Source organism: Bombina bombina, chromosome 2, assembly GCF_027579735.1.
Source record: "Bombina bombina isolate aBomBom1 chromosome 2, aBomBom1.pri, whole genome shotgun sequence".
Lineage (NCBI taxonomy): Eukaryota > Metazoa > Chordata > Amphibia > Anura > Bombinatoridae > Bombina > Bombina bombina.
Genome location: NC_069500.1, coordinates 363,565,220 through 363,582,053, shown reverse-complemented (window position 1 = coordinate 363,582,053; position 16,834 = coordinate 363,565,220). Strand labels below are relative to the sequence as shown.

The following is a 16,834-nucleotide window of genomic DNA, read 5'->3' as shown; positions in this document are numbered from 1 at the left end:
AAATATAATGTTCTTTCCTTAGCTTACCTTCAGGTATAACATGACCTAGCGAATTATAGGTGACATAGTGCTGGACATCTTACGGAGTCTAGGACCCATCTACCATGCTATGGGGTCGTGCCGTTTAACAACATTAGATTAAATGGTCTGAGCTTGCATCTATCTTATGGGAATGGATTATCCCTTGGGCATTACAGCCCTCATCTACAATATAGACTTCTCATGTTAGTGAGACCAACTCTCCTACGTAGCCCTTCTCCTTGCTGTATATAAGGGTTTATATTAGTTGATCCTAGGTTGGCATGTTCGTGGACTAAACTTCCTTTATGTGGTCTCCCTCCAGACCCTGGCCACTGGTCCAGAAGGAGGAACACATATTATGAGTGAAAGGATAATGATACATAACAATACAGTGGCGATATATACTTGTCCCTATCAAGGGCCCCCTCAAACCCCCAGACTGGACAAACGCATATACAGGGTTTATCAGTATCATTAAGGTATTGTGTCAGTAACACAAGTACAACACGGTTGTTGTGTAGCTGCTGCGGAATTTGTTGCACTTACACTTATATAAGTATCCCTCCCGGGGCTCCCCACCAACCCGCAGGCGAGGTATAAAGACTAAATGTCCGCAGCTGCTAATAGAAAAGCCATCCGCCGACCACATGATAAGAGCAAATAGCAAGCTAAAATAGTATTAAGGACCCCCAACATTGTTAATAAGATTATCTTTAAACATCTCTTATAGCAGACTCATTGGAACTACAAACATTAAGGTAGTAGCATGACCTAGACTATAAAATTAGAAATGTGGTATGCCTGATTTTGGGTGCTTGATATTGGCATACCGTAACATATAAAAATGTACACATTGGCTTATATACATTGTAGAGTAATACATAAGAACACTCATTGTAGGTATGGAGTATACTATACACAGGTTAACAAAAAATAATAGCAGCAAGTGTATTAGCGGTATATGGGTACTCTACATTACTCTGTCTTAAACCCCTCTAAATGTCTTCAATGGGCCCTATGTTAATTTTCGATATGGCTATTATGCCGCTAGTATATGCACAGACAGGAATATGCCCCGACGAATATAGGGTGAGAGCGTAGCTAGAGTGTGAAGCTTAGACCTCTCTAAACACATGTTTCCGAAGGTAAATTATTGGGTTAACTAAATAAGGGCTAATCTGACAAATAGCAAGCAATCATATAACTTGGATGACCAAGGGATGTCCACAGCCTTTCACACAATGTCTTTATATCTAAGGTCCCTAGAAGGATAGATTGGTGATAGAAGCGTTCCATTCAGCATAGGAATGCCCTAGCAGTGCGAAGTTCAGTTTGCTCTGGGGAATGTGTGGAAAGTTCCAATAGAATACCTTGTAGGGTGCATCATTGAGAAGGAGGTTGATTTGTTCGTTTCAAAAACAGTGTTGAGGTGACAACATCTAGGCCTCAGGGCAACCCCCTACCTCTGTACTAATAAAGCTTAACCCACTCCAGTCCTGGTTCTTATTGCGACCTGTGGTCTGTACTTAGGCCTGAGTGGGGAGCATACTTCGTTTGAGAGAAAGCTATAGGAAGGGCGAGAGCAGAATCCTGTATCAGTAAAAGGGTATAATCTCAAAGGGCCAGACTGTAGGCCTGGTTTTGCGTGGTGAACGGTAAGTGATATGTTACTCAGCGCGGTATCATGTATCCATTGCTGGCTAGACCCCTGTGCACCAAGGAGTAGGAGCTGATATCCAGCCCCGTTATCTTAAGGGCATGGATGTCTGTGGTCTGTTCCGACGTACAGAATGTGTTTCTGGTAACCGGCTCTTCAGATAAGTTGGAGCCTGCCACTCCGATGCCGTTTTGACTGGTGCCAAGCGTGTCTCAGCTCTCAGGTGTGGCCCCTCAGTAAGTCTCTGCTCAGTCGCTTGTTCTCCTTCGAAGGAGCACCCAGAGGAAGCTACTAAGTCAGCCGCATCCCATGACGCATCAGAAGCCGATTCCTGCTGGTTCAATTGTAGACCTCCAGCCACCCGCCTTGGATCAATAGCATTCCTCAGGCTCCCCCACTCTGTTTCAATCAGCTTGCGTAGCTGGTGAAAGTGGCGGTTCAGAATGTCTTCCATGTTGCTTAGGCAGAGCTGAGTGGTGTTCGCCATCTTAGTGGAAGGACGGTCTGTTGCAAACTTTAAATTGCAAGTAAGATCCTGTTGAGAGGAGGTTAGTGGGCTGTGGGTTTATTACCAGCTGCTAGGTAGTGGTTGCGGCTTGTCTGGGATCAGGGCAGCGGCAAGCACAATTGTCGAGCAACTTTGGTTGTTCTTCGGCTGCAATGCTATGCGATGTGTCATGGCGCGCTGTGTTGGGCCTCAGTGTTCAGATCGTGACTGTGCTGCATTCCACCGCTCCCATCTCAGTCTGAGCATCAATGTCCGTGATATTTAGATACCTCAAGTTTGCTGGTTACCAGGGTCAGTTCTGAGTATTAACTCTAATATATATCTCTTTTAAAATGCCTTTTTAATGCTATTTTGAACAGAGCTCATGATGTTTGCGACCGTTCTGTTCAGCGGTTGGCTCCGCCCCCCGTGATGTCATGTTTTATTGTCCAATTAGCAATGTTTTAACCTTTTTTTTAAATGTGAGATGAACATAGTATTTACAAGCCATGACTATGGCTGAATGCTGAAACGCGTAGGCTTTCATCATGACAAGCACTTTTTGCACGTACCCTCCGGTTATATATTTTTAACATATTTGCTTGAATAAAAGCTAAGTTTTATGAAGATTGCTCGCTGGACTTTTCTTATTTGCTGTAATATAATTTTGTTAGAGCAGTGTATAAGGTTTTGAAAATCAAGAGCAGTTATGGGATAAAACTATTGAAAAGCCTTGTGGAATTGTCTTTTTAGAACTTTCTTACTTTATTTGAGAAATTGCAAAGTTGTACAGACAGATATACAGAAGTAGATTACAGTGACACTTGTACATGTATTCTTCTAATTTTCACTACATCTCGTTGGACAGATATAATCATTGCATTTGTACAAAAAACAGAAAAACAACAAAATAAGTGAAAAGAGGAATCAAATAATTAAAACAATAGAAGAACAACAACAAAGACAAGTTATATTAAACATAAGCTCCAATTTGTGAAGTGAGAAATTCAGGTTAATTTGTAACTCTCAAGACTATAGTTATTTTGCAGGTTTTTGGTTATTATCTAAGCCAGGGGTCATCAGCCTTGGCTCTCCAGACATTTTAAAACTACATTTCCGATGATACTCAGCCAGCTTAAAGTGTCTGAGCATCATGTGAAATGTAGTTCCAAAACCACTGGAGAGCCAAGATTGATGACCCCTGATCTAAACCAAAGGGTTGGGAACTCTTTTGTCTATTAACTATTAAAGGGGGATGTGAGGGTGAGGGAAGATGTGTTGAACTGGGTATGCAGCAATGGAAACACAGAACAAAGAAAGTCTTTTCTTGAAACACTTTACTGAAGTAATGCAAAGACACAACAGGTAAAAAAAATTTGAGATCATAATCCAACCTGATGATAATCAAATAAAAGTCTTTTGCAAAAAGTATAGTCGACAATATGCTTGGTTTCAGAAGCAAGGTAAACATATACAGGTGTTACAGCAGAGATGCATGGTCTCAGGAGCAAAGTAAGCATACATAGGTATCACAGCTGAGATGCTTGGTCTCAGGAACACGGTAAACTTACACAGGTATAACAGCAAAGATGCTTAGTCTCAGGAGAAAGTTAAGCATACACAGGTATCACAGCAGAGATGTTTGGTCTCAGAAGCAAGGTAAGCATACACAGGTATCACAGCAAAAATGCTTTGCTTCAGAAGCAAGGTAAGCATACACAGGTATCACAGCAAAAATGCTTTGCTTCAGAAGCAAGGTAAGCATACACAGGTATCACAGCAGAGATGCTTGGTCCCAGGAACAGGGTAAGCGTACACAGGTATCACATTAGAGATGCTAGGTCTTAGGAGCAATGTAAGCATACACAGGAATCACAGCAGGGATGATTGGCTTCAGAAGCAAGGTAAGCATACACAGGAATCACAGCAGGGATGCTTGGCTTCAGAAGCAAGGTAAGCATACACAGGTATCACAGCAAAAATGCTTGGCTTCAGAAGCAAGGTAAGCATACACAGGTATCACAGCAGAGATGCTTGGCTTTAGGAGCAAGTAGCATACACAGGTATCACAGCAGAGATGCTTGGTCCCAGGAGCAGGGTAAGTATACACAGGTATCACATTAGAGATGCTCGGTCTTAGGAGCAATGTAAGCATACACAGGAATCACAGCAGGGATGATTGGCTTCAGAAGCAAGGTAAGCATACACAGGTATCACATAAAAAATGCTTGGCTGAAAAAACTGTATGGGCTTTCGATGATTAGACTTATAACGTTAGAGGTATTGAAGATGGGTTGCTGTGCAGGCGCATCTTTTTTTGTGGAAGCTTAAATATTTCCAAAGATTTGCTGCATCTGCACTTAGTAAACTAGTAAACATAGGCGGCGGCCTCCACACAAGATCCCAACTCTCCCCCGTAACTGGAGTACAACAGTCTTTTATAGACTGCTTATTTTACTACAGAAGGGAGCCAGTCTTCCAAACAATCCAAATATTTGTATGCTAAGGGAAACTGTACAAATATTACTCTACAAATGGAGGCCCTAGACATGTGGGAAAGCAAGATGATGCAGTTTATACGGGATCACTACCGGAGCCTGGAGGAAGACCTATCCAAACTACTCTTCAGACCCGGAATTACAGACACACAGAGGGAAGATAACTGCGATCCTCTATCTCCACGATTAGACTTGACCGACACAAAGTCTCCTAACCACTACAGTCAAATAGGTAATCCCTATTATATGCATGTGGAGCCCTTACTTATCCGGGAGTGCAGCCAGAGGAGGTGTGCTGATGAGGAGGACCCGGCGAGCAGCTTGAGGCTTGCATCTAGCCGTTGGCAGAGTGGACCAGAGCCTGAGACAAAGACGGTGTTCGTTGTAGTTTTAACAGAAGCAAAAGACCCTCCATGTGACACCCGAACGATGAGAGCAGAAATGCCCAGGAAACAGAGAGAGATCCTCATAGGAGATGCAACTCCAAAATCCCCTAATCTAAACGGAGGGACCAGTGTTCCTCATATACTCCAACCTAAGGTAAAGAATGGAGACTCGAACAGGAGTAAGAGGTATTTTGCCCACAGTAATAGGGGCTTAGTGTCAGACAGTTTGACACCGGATTTTGACTCAGTAGACTGTGTCATGTGGAACGGCAGACTATTTTGTCCAATCTTCTCCGTAACAATATCTGTACATAAACGAAGGCTTTTTGACCCAGGAGGCAAGGTTCTGTTTCCCAGCTCCTTGATATGTCCGACATTAAAGAGAAACATAGCCATGTTAGAATTATACACCCCAGCTGTGATCCTGTGTGAAAATAAACATGGAAGCTGACTTTGTTACAACATGCTTTGTGGGGTAGATTAAGATTGCAAATGACTGCTCAATGACTATATACACACAGTTCTTGTTAACTACTGTTTACAGCTATTGCTTTATAGTATGCTTTGTTTCTTCCCCTAGGAGGTAATAAGTTTAGTGGCTAACATTACTTTTCAACTTGTTCAATGTGCTGTTGCTGTGTTGCCAGCGGCCGGGGCGAGGAGGCACAGCATATCAGTTAACACAGAGATAGGTAATATATACGCCCACTGATTTGGTTCTAACTAGTGTAACCTTGGGTTCTTAGCCACCAGAAATACAATGAAAACCATAGAACCACAATGCTTAGTTGTAATCCATTAGACATAGGTCTTCTGTACTAGATATGTTTACCAGCAAACGTTGTCTCTATCTCCCTACAGTATCTCCTTTGCAGAGCAACTTGCTTTAATATTAGTACCTCTACACGGCTGTGGTATATAGCTCCCCACTATGATGTGAGTAATATAACTCCTTCCGGCCTCTCACTTCCTAACTACTAGTTAGGGGATAACTGCTTATCGGTTATTTACCTAATGAGCAATAAACTATCCCCTTATATCTAAAATATCTTAGTCTGACTGAACTAGTCTCCCAGTAAGACTTGACTACATGAGACATTCTGTTCTATAATAGAGGAGGGCTCCTCATTATAATGGGTATGACAGTCCTAGACTAACATATCTCCCTGCGGTAATGAACATCTAACCTAGCTATATCCGATGCAAGAGACAAACATAAGTTCAGCAATGTGGTTTGCTTTCTTATAGTGACTTTTAGGGCCCTTGTGTATTACCTTCTATCCCTATGAACAATGCCCTAGGCTGCTTGACAAACCTCCTAAGGGGACAGGGGGTATAATACAAACGCCCTTGAACTTCCCTGTAAGGGTCCAGTTTTCATGTGTTCTTCCCCAGCAAATTTCCTGAGATTGTAATATTCTGTCTTCCATTCCGGTAGATGGTATTTAATGTAGATATCAATTACCAGATGTAGACTATTTACCACAAGAATGTCATAGATACCACTTATCATAACATACCAGGATATTGTATAACTATGTTAGCTATCCCTCATGTATGAGAAAAAGTTAAGTTTTTATATTTAGATATGTTTAGTGTATATGTTGTAATGTTCATGAAAACTTGTTTATCTATATTACTGTTAAGTCCTGTAGCATACCACTTCTATTCAGAGGTACAGCTCAATGATTATAGTGCACCCTGGGACCCTAATGTATCCTCTCTTATAGCCCCTGGGACTAGATATCCCGACTTGATCAGTTTAGCTGATATATCCCTGTTAACCCTCCTAGGAAATGCTGTATACTCTCTCTAGATCACTCCAGCAAGTGATCGGGTTCTATATACAATACTCCCCAAATAATCCTTTTTTTTCTTACGCTGGTTGGCTCCCAACATATGCATATTTTCCTTACTTAAAGGGACATGAAACTCCAGGTTTTTTTTTTCATGATTCGGATGGAGGGTGCGATTTTGGACAGCTTTCTAGTTTGCTTCTGTTGTCTAGTTTGTTTCATTCTCCTGGTTTCATTTGCTGAAGTAACAGCAATGCACTACTGGTTTCTAACTGAGCACATGAGTGAGCCAATGACAATCGGTATATATATATTCAGCCACCAATCAGAAGCTGGAACCTAGGATCTTTGCTGCTCCTGAGCTTGCCTAGAAAAAAAAACATTTCAGCAAGGGATAACAAGAGAGGGAGGCAAGGTAGATAGTGGAAGTGGACTGGAGGGTTGTTTGAAGTTGTGTTCTCTATTTGAATCATGGGGGAAAATTTTTGGGTTTCATGTCCCTTTAAGGTCCAAAAGAGGCCTACTTTAAGATAATCCTCCCTTACTATAATACTAACTACATTGGAGGTCCAAAAGTGGCCTCATCCGTTTTAAGGAGGAGATAAAATCAGGGTTTCAATTTGTTACCATCTGTGACACATTTAAGCAATTGTTTAGACTACAGATACTATTTATGTGTTTTATACATCTGTCATAATGTCTGTAATTACTTATACATTTGCCATTTTATTGTAAACAAGTTAGATGCTTGCAAGAGTTATGTATTGAATATGCTTTTGTGTGTATGCACCTTTTAACCCTTAATAAAAAAATAAATAAAAATAAAAAAAAAACCTAAAAAAAAAAAATGCTTGGCTTCAGATGCAACGTAAGCATACACAGGTATTACAGCAGAGATGCTTGGCTTTAGGAGCAAGTAGCATACACAGGTATCACAGAGGAGATGCTTGGCTTTAGGAGCAAGTAGCATACACAGGTATCACAGCAGAGATGCTTGGCTTCAGGAGCAAGTAGCATACACAGGTATCACAGAGGAGATGCTTGGCTTTAGGAGCAAGTAGCATACACAGGTATCACAGCAGAGATGCTTGGCTTCAGGAGCAAGTAGCATACACAGGTATCACAGCAGGGATACTTAGCTTCAGGAACAAGATAGGTATACACAGAGAGTTGCCGCCGTAGCTGCTAGACAGATTGATCTCACAACCTCCGTGTTTGCCGTGGTTTAGGGCGACGGTAAGGATCCTGACAGGGGGTTAGTTAGGGGGTCTTTCAAAGTAGAGGCAATCTATCAATCTTTATAGGTTGCTTGCTATTAGTTGTTCCCAGAACAATTTTAAAAAACTAAAAAAATTATAAAACTTTATCTACTCATCTGGAATAATATTTTTTAAATGTAGTTTGCTTATTTTATAAAGGGTAGAACCCCACCCCTTATTTTTTTATAATAAGTTTTAGTATGACTTGTTTGGTATGGAAAAGTTGTTTTACTATGCATATTTCATCATTTTATATTATATTCTCAAAATGTTAGTGTCATTTCAATACCTGAATCAAGTAATAAATTAAAAGAACATGAAAGTCAAAATTACATTTACTTACTTCCAGTTTACTTCTCTTGTATCCTTTGAAGAGTACACCTAGGTAGGCTCAGCAGCTTGCTTGTGTCACTATATGGCAGCAGTATTTGTAACAATGTAACAATCACTATAAGGCAGAAGTGTGTGCACATTTTTTGTTAGAAAGTTAGACATTGTTGCAAACACTACTGATATATAGTCCTCAAGACCTGTGCACATCCCTAAATCTACCTAGGTATGCCCTTCAAAAAATGACACCAACATATGGGCTAATAAGGGTTTATATCGCATTGCGGATGTATGGGTTAACTAAAAATATATCTCCTTTGAGCAATATAACACACTGCTGCCAACTCTTCCGAACTCCTGGTTCCACTATCTGCAACTGATCTCCCGTGTAAGGGAATTAGGATTACCGCCTAAATACTCGGATCATACTCCCTTTGAAAAACTTTGTCTCACAGCAACTAGAACTAGAGGAACTATCACAATCCTATATAATTATTTAAATGTGCTTGGATCAAACACTAAACTACACTTTATTGAGAGATGGGAGGAAGAGGGCCAAATTTCTAGAGAACCTGAAGAGTGGTCCGACATCTTAAAGAAAGGACAGGCATGCTCTATCAGTGCGAACCTGAAAGAAAATTATCTCAAGGTAGCGTATAGATGGTATTTACACCCCAGTAGAGTGAAGTGGGGAGATGTAGCACATAAGAATTGCTACAGGGGATGCATGGAAATAGGATTCTATACACATATGTGGTGAACTTGTCCAAAAGTTGAGAAAATCTGGACACAAAAAGGTACAGAAAAAAGCAGGCGGCTACTGAGATACTGAAAAAAGGTACTTTTAATCCATGTAAAAAGTTAACAAAAAGCAAAAAAGATTAATATGACACAACAAACCAGGGAGGGAAACAGCAGACTTACATGTTTCGCGCTGGCTAGCGCTTAATCATAGAAGCTGTTAGGCAAGTGAAACCTGCTGTGGCTCTTAAAGGGACAATGCACCAATCAAAACACCTTATATCTAAATTAGAACAAAACAGGTGTAGCATAAATGTATTGTTTCAAAATATATGTCCACTGAGAGAGCCACAGATCAGATAAGAATAAAAACATAATATAATGGCAATACTTGTGAAGATGTGCAATCCAACAAAAAAACACCAGTATATTTAAAGCTAAATAACAGTATATTCTGTACATAAATGTGATGTTTCACACATATGTGCAAATTCTAAAAAAAGCACCATATACAGTGATAGCTAATTATTGATAAAACAAAACTAGATTTGGCAACAAAATATAACATAATTTATCATATGATTTTTCAAAAAAGGAGAATAGAGAACAAAGATAAAACATGAGAATGTCTCTCCGTGATTTGAAAAAAATCTCTGAATAGTTTCTCAATAATTTCTTGATAATTTAGAGAAAAAAATGCTGCCAAACACTTGGAATAATTCTACAGAATTCAGAATTCAAAGAAATTCAAGACAAATTCAAATACAAAAGAAATTAGTCACCTGCAGCTATTACATAATTCAAAGAGATACGATACTCTGTAATAATATGTAATATATACACAAAATTATTATTGAAATTAATGGCATAAGCAAGAAAAAATGGAAATGGGATTTTGAGAATGTGTGTTAATGGATATGGGAATTTATACTAATATGAAAATATATGTACTGACATCCATTAACCAAAAAACAACTTATGACAACTAATGGGTCTAGTCCACAAAGTATCTCATATCCCACTCTAAGTTCATACCTAAAGGTGACCTGGTCTTTAGCTTGTAGATCCAGTATAACTCTTTTTTATCTAGGATCTAACATATATCACCCCCCCGGTAAGGGGTTCTCGCTACATCTATGACCTTGATTTTTACTTTTGGTATGTTTGTAAGATGAAATAGATTAAAATGTTTGGCAACTGCCGAGTCCTTATTGTAATTTTTAATATCCCTGAGATGTTCTCTTGCCCGATCTCTGGACACAAACCAGTAAACTATTGAGTGATATTTTAGATAGACAAATCACAGGCGTTACTGCACTTCCCAATTGAGGATCTCTCTAAAGCAAGGTTAAAATTTGTAGGAATTGTTTGTACAGCGGTTAAAACCACTATAGCAAGATACTGGAAAACCTCAGTTCCAAGTTATAATTTAATTTTAAATAAAGTTTGATACTCTAATCAAATGGCTGAAGCCTCTTCTACCTTGCTTAATGCCAGAGTGGAGTTTGTGCGGATATGGGAAGATTGGATAGTTTGGCAAGATAAACTAAGGATGCAAAACAGAAAGAGTTTACGTCTGGAGGAAGACAGGGGCTTGATGCGAGTGGGGAACACTAATCCTGACCAGGGGTGACTCATACACTATCTTATTAGATCTTAACTAATATTGACCAATAACCCTATCTTACTCTGATTCCTATCTTCTTTTCTTGCTTTTCTGTACCTTTCCTTCTTCTTAAGATATCTTTAGAAAAAACTTTGTTTGTTTTTAAATCAACTGGGATTCCTCCCGAACATGACTGGTTTTTATTGTTATATTGCTGACTGAAAAAGTGCTTAGAGAATAAGAGAGGAACCTATATAGATAATGTAATGAAAGTCATTTAAAGGTGGCTCTGTTTCCACCACTTAGCCAATAGTCATGCAGTAAGTAATTTATATATAATTGTTCTCTCATGGAAAACTTGTATCATTGATCATTGCAAGCTGTAAGTTATGTCATGGTTGGTTTCAATAAATACAAATATTTCGAATTTTTTTTTTTTTTTTTTTAAATGACACCAACAGAATTAAGTAAATTTGAGAATATAAGTAAAAGGTAATTTTTTGCTGTTGTTTTTTTTAAACTGAATGCATTATCTGAATCATGAAAGTTAAATTTTGACTTTCATGTTCCTTTAACAATGTATAAAAGTGAAATCTGAAATAAACACATTTTTGCAATGCAGTTTTGCTTACAAAAATAGTTCAGAAGAATGTCTGGTACCCATTTTTAGAAGGTGCATTTTCATTCTGATATTCAAGAAATCACACATATAATTTTCAAACAAATTAAGAAAAAAAAAGAAAAAAAAAAAAAAAAGAAGAAAAGCTTCCAGCCATGCTGGCTAAATGTGTGTGTAGGAAAGTATGTGATTTATATCATGTCATTATCATATTATTATATACAATGTCTTGCTGTTTCACAGTCCTCCAGGAATAAAGACCTAATTAGAGTACACACATCAATAAGCTTGTGAACTAATGGTTCAGCATTGCCCTATGCACACTGGGGAGAAAATTTGCCAAGATAGAATTCTTAAATAAAAAAGCAATAAAATAATAATTGTAATCTGCAACTTTTTTACAATGCTTAATTCATTATTTTATTGAGGACTTAAAGTGATGGTAAATTCTAGCATTTAAAAAATGCTTGGATTTACCATCACTAAAAATAAAGTCCACCTGAAGAAAAGGTGCCATTATTTGGCTGCAGCTTCACTGCTTAGCCAAGTGGCTCTGTTTCCACCACTTAGCCAATAGTCATGCAGTCCGATCGGCATTATGCTGTAGTAGCACACGGCTATTGGCTAAGAGGTGGAAACGTCAGTGCTATGAAAAAATGAACAGTGCTGCGGGCCGCCAGAGCCACTAGGCTTCGCAGTGAAGCCGCAACTAAATAAAGACACCTTTTCATCCATTTTTTTTAAAACTGATGAATAAGGGTGGCCTTTATTTTTAGTGATGGTAAAATCCTAGTGTTTTTTAAACACTTCGATTTTCCATCACTTTATTTCTGTGTTTAAAATGCCTTAAAAGTGCAAAATGGAAATGCTCTAACATGCCAGAGCATTTTATTATTGCACTATTGCTCACGTATATCTATTAGTTTAAGTGCAAAGAAATTTAACACATAGTTAAAGTCAGCATCAAAACAGCAATGCACTACTGGGATCTAGTGATTTAAAAACATGAGATATTTGTGTGTAGCCACCAATCATCAGTTAGCTCTCAGTCGTGTATTGCTGCTTCAACAAAGCGCACTAAGATAACATATGATAGAAACTGAAAAGTATCTTAAAATCCCATGTGAGCCATAAAAGTTTAATTTGACTTTTGCTTCCCTTTAATGCTGCTTGGGCTTATTATGCAACGTATTTACATAATTAAACATAAATATTGTTACACACCTTTTTGGAGGCACTCTGAGATGTCAGCATTGTATTTGGCAAGAGATGAGCGCTTCCTAACAGGAGAAGGACTGCTGCTCGGATCACTACACCTGGAATGGGATTTCTTCTTCTTTGCATGCTTGCTCGGAGAAACATTTAAGCTCCTGCTTCGGGATCTCTTTTTGGACTTTCTGCTATCCATTGAGGCTTTCCGGTATGGAATACTAAAATACCAAATTAATTAAAATTATTTACAAACAATTCCTATTTAAAGGGCCATTGTACACCAGATTATTCTTTGCATAAATGTTTTTGTAGATGATCAATTTATATAGCCCACCTGGTAGTGTTTTTGTAACAATGTTTAGTTTTGCATATTTTTTTTAAAAAAACATTGTGCTAATTTTCAGACTCCTAACCAAGCCCCAAAGTGTCAGATGTATACTGATTCCAGCTGGCTCCTGTTTGTCTAATCTGTCATTTTATATGCAGGGAAGAGGGGGTGTCTGCTACCAACCCTTTTCACTGGGTGTCTGCTACTTACCCTTTTCACTGGGTGTCCCAGCTTAACCTCATCAATAGTGCTAAACCTGGAGCTTCTAAGTGAGTTTTTGAAAGGTTTTATACTGGATTTTTTATATCAGTATCTGTGCATATTCTATTGTTTAAAGTAGTGTCTATTACATGCAGTTATATAAAAATTGGTGTATACTGTCCGTTCATCACAAACTGATGTAAATATAGTTTGTAATTACAAATGCAAATGTAGAATATAATATCTGAATAACAAACTTAGTGGAAACAATACAAAAAAGGCCATGGCATCTTAAACATTAAAGGACGCAGTATGGTTTAATCTTTACTGCATCTGAGGGATAAATTTTAATTAATAAAATTTGTAGATCACAATGCCCCCCCCCACATATTAATATGATTGTATCTATTTTATTATGATTGTACCTATGTCTCTAGATTTCCTTTGATTAAACATAGCTCCTGCACGTCTTGAGCACTGTATAAAAAGTTATGATCTCATGAAAAGGAGCTGAATGTATTAGTAATTTCACTGCAGTGCTATTTCAATTAATCTCTCAACATCTCCAAAATAAATAACCTAAATTTGTAGTTATATTGTGTGTCTTTTGCTGCAGTACGACTGTACCACATTTATGTTTCCTATGTGTTTTTTTAATGAAACAGCAGATATGCAGCCCTGCTAACATATTTGTAAAAGAAAACATAAAACATATGCTCATTTCTAGGTTAATAATTTCGGCTGAAATATTACAGATATATTAGTATTGCAAGCTAAATTATATTCAAATTGTAATATCAAATCTATGTTAGACTGACAATGTGACAAGAATGTATTTCACAATTACTGGCCAAATTAGATCAGGAAATGGAACATAGAAGGTCCTGTTCAGTGATTGTAGAGCGAGTTGCTTTGACATGTGAATACTCTTCTGAGTGTTCTATACTATGTTCCTGATAACTTAACGAAGAAGGGTTAAGCTGCATGTATTGCATTAAAAAACGATAGCCTTTTAGACAGATACACAATGAATACAAAAGTAATACAATGCTAAACCAGTTGAGTTGACGCGCGTGCGCACTGCAACCAGTTTAAGCATTCTCGCCCCACCCCCTTTGTACTCTCACCGGAAATATCCGTTGGAAACAAATAAAACAACAAAGTAAACTACCGCGAGTGATGGTACAAAAATTACACAAAATGCGCGGGCAAACAGAAACACTTTACTCTGCTGATTAGACAGAGAACAGTATTATATGTATGTGATCACGGGCAGCTGAAGAAATGTCGGCGAGCACATTTAGTGGGTTAACAACTGAGCACGGTGCTACTGCTTATTCAACAAGAAACACCTTGTATATAAACTTCCTGTTAGCGCGTACAGCAGCTAGGACTGGCCCCTGACTCAAGTGACTTGTCTTATAGTTCCGAGAAGTTAACTGAAAAATAGCCAATTTAATTAATTACTTGGCTAAAATATACCGCTTAAAATACGTATTGCTTTGTTTAGATTGTATTAACTGTATACAGTAGGTAACACGTATTCAGCTTGACAAATTTGTCAAAGGGAATAGATACTCAAACGTGTTCCAACATGTATATGAAAGAAGTAGCAGGTAACTACCATAGTTGCCAACAGTCCCTGATTTCCAGGGACAGTCCCTGGATTTTGTTGTATGTCCCTGGAGATAGATGATACATAGATATAGTGTATTATTTAAATATAATTTATTCCTAATGGAATATTGTTATTATTATTGAATGGGTTCACATATTATATTATTTGTCTTTCTAATTTTGATGCTGTGTTGTAAAAATAACCATATGCCCAGAATGTGTTCCAGAGACTGGGTAGGTGTAAGAACTTGTTGCTGTAATCTGTATAATAAACTATGGATAAATCTAAATTATACTATTACTTTCAAATGGGTGTGTTTTGATTGCAGAGCTGAGTGGGCGGAGCAGTTGAACAGTAGGTCGTCAATACTCCAGTAACCCGCTTGCTTGCTCTGCTGCAAAGTGTCCCTGGAATTTTTTTTGAAATGTTGGCAACAATGACTAAACCCATGTTTTTTTCTTTCATGATTCAGATATAGCATGCAATTTTAAGCAACTTTCTAATTTACTCCTGTCATGAGATGAGCATTTAAAATCAGTCCTATCAGCTTTAGTTTTTGAGTTATGCTGTTTAATTATTTATGCAAATTTATGTTAATTAGCATGGCCGGTATTTTCTTCCAAGAAAGGTGGCAACCCTATGCAGGACACAGCATAGAAGTATACAGCTTTTACAACACATCTAACTTGGTAACTGCGACATAGACAATAACGCTATAAGCCACGCCCCCATCCAGTGACATCACCTCCCACTCTCATCACATCTTCCACTTTTTCAAAGGACAAAGCATACATAAAATAAGGTATACAAGAAGCATACAAAAATAGTTTTGTTTAGTGTATAACAAATAACAAGTTAAAGAGAATATATATGAACAGCAAGAAATACAATCCTGATTTGAACATTGGGATTATTTTGCCCATTCTTCTGGTCACTGCTCTAACTAGTGCTAATCCCGATATCAGGCTGAAAGTTTCACCACTCTTCCACTTGACGTCATTTTACATAAACTGCCCTCTGATACAGAAGAAGGTGATTGAGAGTCTGCTGGAAGCAAAGAAGTATCCCCGCTGTGATCTTGCTGAGGGGAAGGCACCCCTCTTAAAACAGGGGATCCCACTGGTGGTGGCTCTGAGGCATCCAGTCCCAAACTCTCAGGTACTGTCTAAAGATGCAGCAAGCGAGAGGGGTAATCCGGAACACGGTCAAAACTGCTGGTCGTATCAGAGAAGAACAAATTTAAAGCAACTGCTTCCCAAAATGCACCTGGAGTGCCATAGCAGGCAGCGGATCAGACCAGAAACAGCCAAGGAGAAATACACAAAGTTGCAGGCTCTACTCGGTTAGGGTAAAAATAACATTTTCATTTATTCAAAACGTTAAAAGAGGTGTATACCCAGACAATACACAAGAGGACTGTCTTACACGTTTCGCGCCCCCTGGTGGCGCTTAATCATAGACCACTATGATCGGTCTATGATTAAGCGCCACCAGGGGGTGTAAAACGCGTAAGACAGTCCTCTTGTGTTTGTGTATTGTCTGGGTATACACCTCTTTTAATGTTTATAAGAAATGAAAATTTTATTTTTACCCTAAACGAATAGTGCCTGCAACTTTGTGTATTTCTCTTTGACTGTCTAAAGATGTCTTCTATTTTGACGTGTGACTGTCCCTCCATCAGTAAGGACTACATAAGACCTTTGGTTCTGAAGAGCGTCCAATTACCGTAGCAGGTGTCTTCCATTTCTTCTCATCATCCAGTTTAACGCTGACACTTTGCCCCACATTCAGTTCCTGTAAGGGCCTCACGTTGTGTTTTCTGTCGTAGAAGAATCGATAACCCCTTTTAGCCTCTTTATCCCTCCTAAGGACCTCATCCCGAGGAACAGAGCTGGTTGGCTGGAAGTCACCCACAGAGAGTAAAGTGGTGTGAATCTGCCGTCCTAGCATCAGCTGTGCCGGGCTAAATTCATGGCTTGGATGGGAGTCACCCTATAGGCCAAGAGAGCTACGTACGGCTCAGATTGCTTCAAAATGAACTTTGTTGTTTGAACTGCCCTTTCAGCCATTCCATT

At 38.7% G+C, this 16,834-nt stretch overlaps 1 protein-coding gene across 2 annotated transcripts in view; it reads right to left on the bottom strand.

Moving 5' to 3' along the window:
* Positions 1-14,462, bottom strand: part of ARL6IP4 (ADP ribosylation factor like GTPase 6 interacting protein 4) — a 43,630-nt gene extending 29,168 nt beyond the window's left edge. The window contains exons 1-2 of one of the 2 annotated variants that reach the window (XM_053701782.1): positions 14,269-14,462; positions 12,625-12,830 (exon numbers count right to left, since the gene is read on the bottom strand). In XM_053701782.1, the coding sequence (XP_053557757.1) occupies positions 12,625-12,808 (184 nt within the window). In that variant the 5' untranslated portion in view covers positions 12,809-12,830; positions 14,269-14,462. Of the gene's footprint in view, positions 1-12,624; positions 12,831-13,988; positions 14,200-14,268 lie in introns of those variants that run through there. The other variant, XM_053701784.1, reaches the window with a different exon arrangement.
* Positions 14,463-16,834: the final 2,372 nt, after the last annotated feature.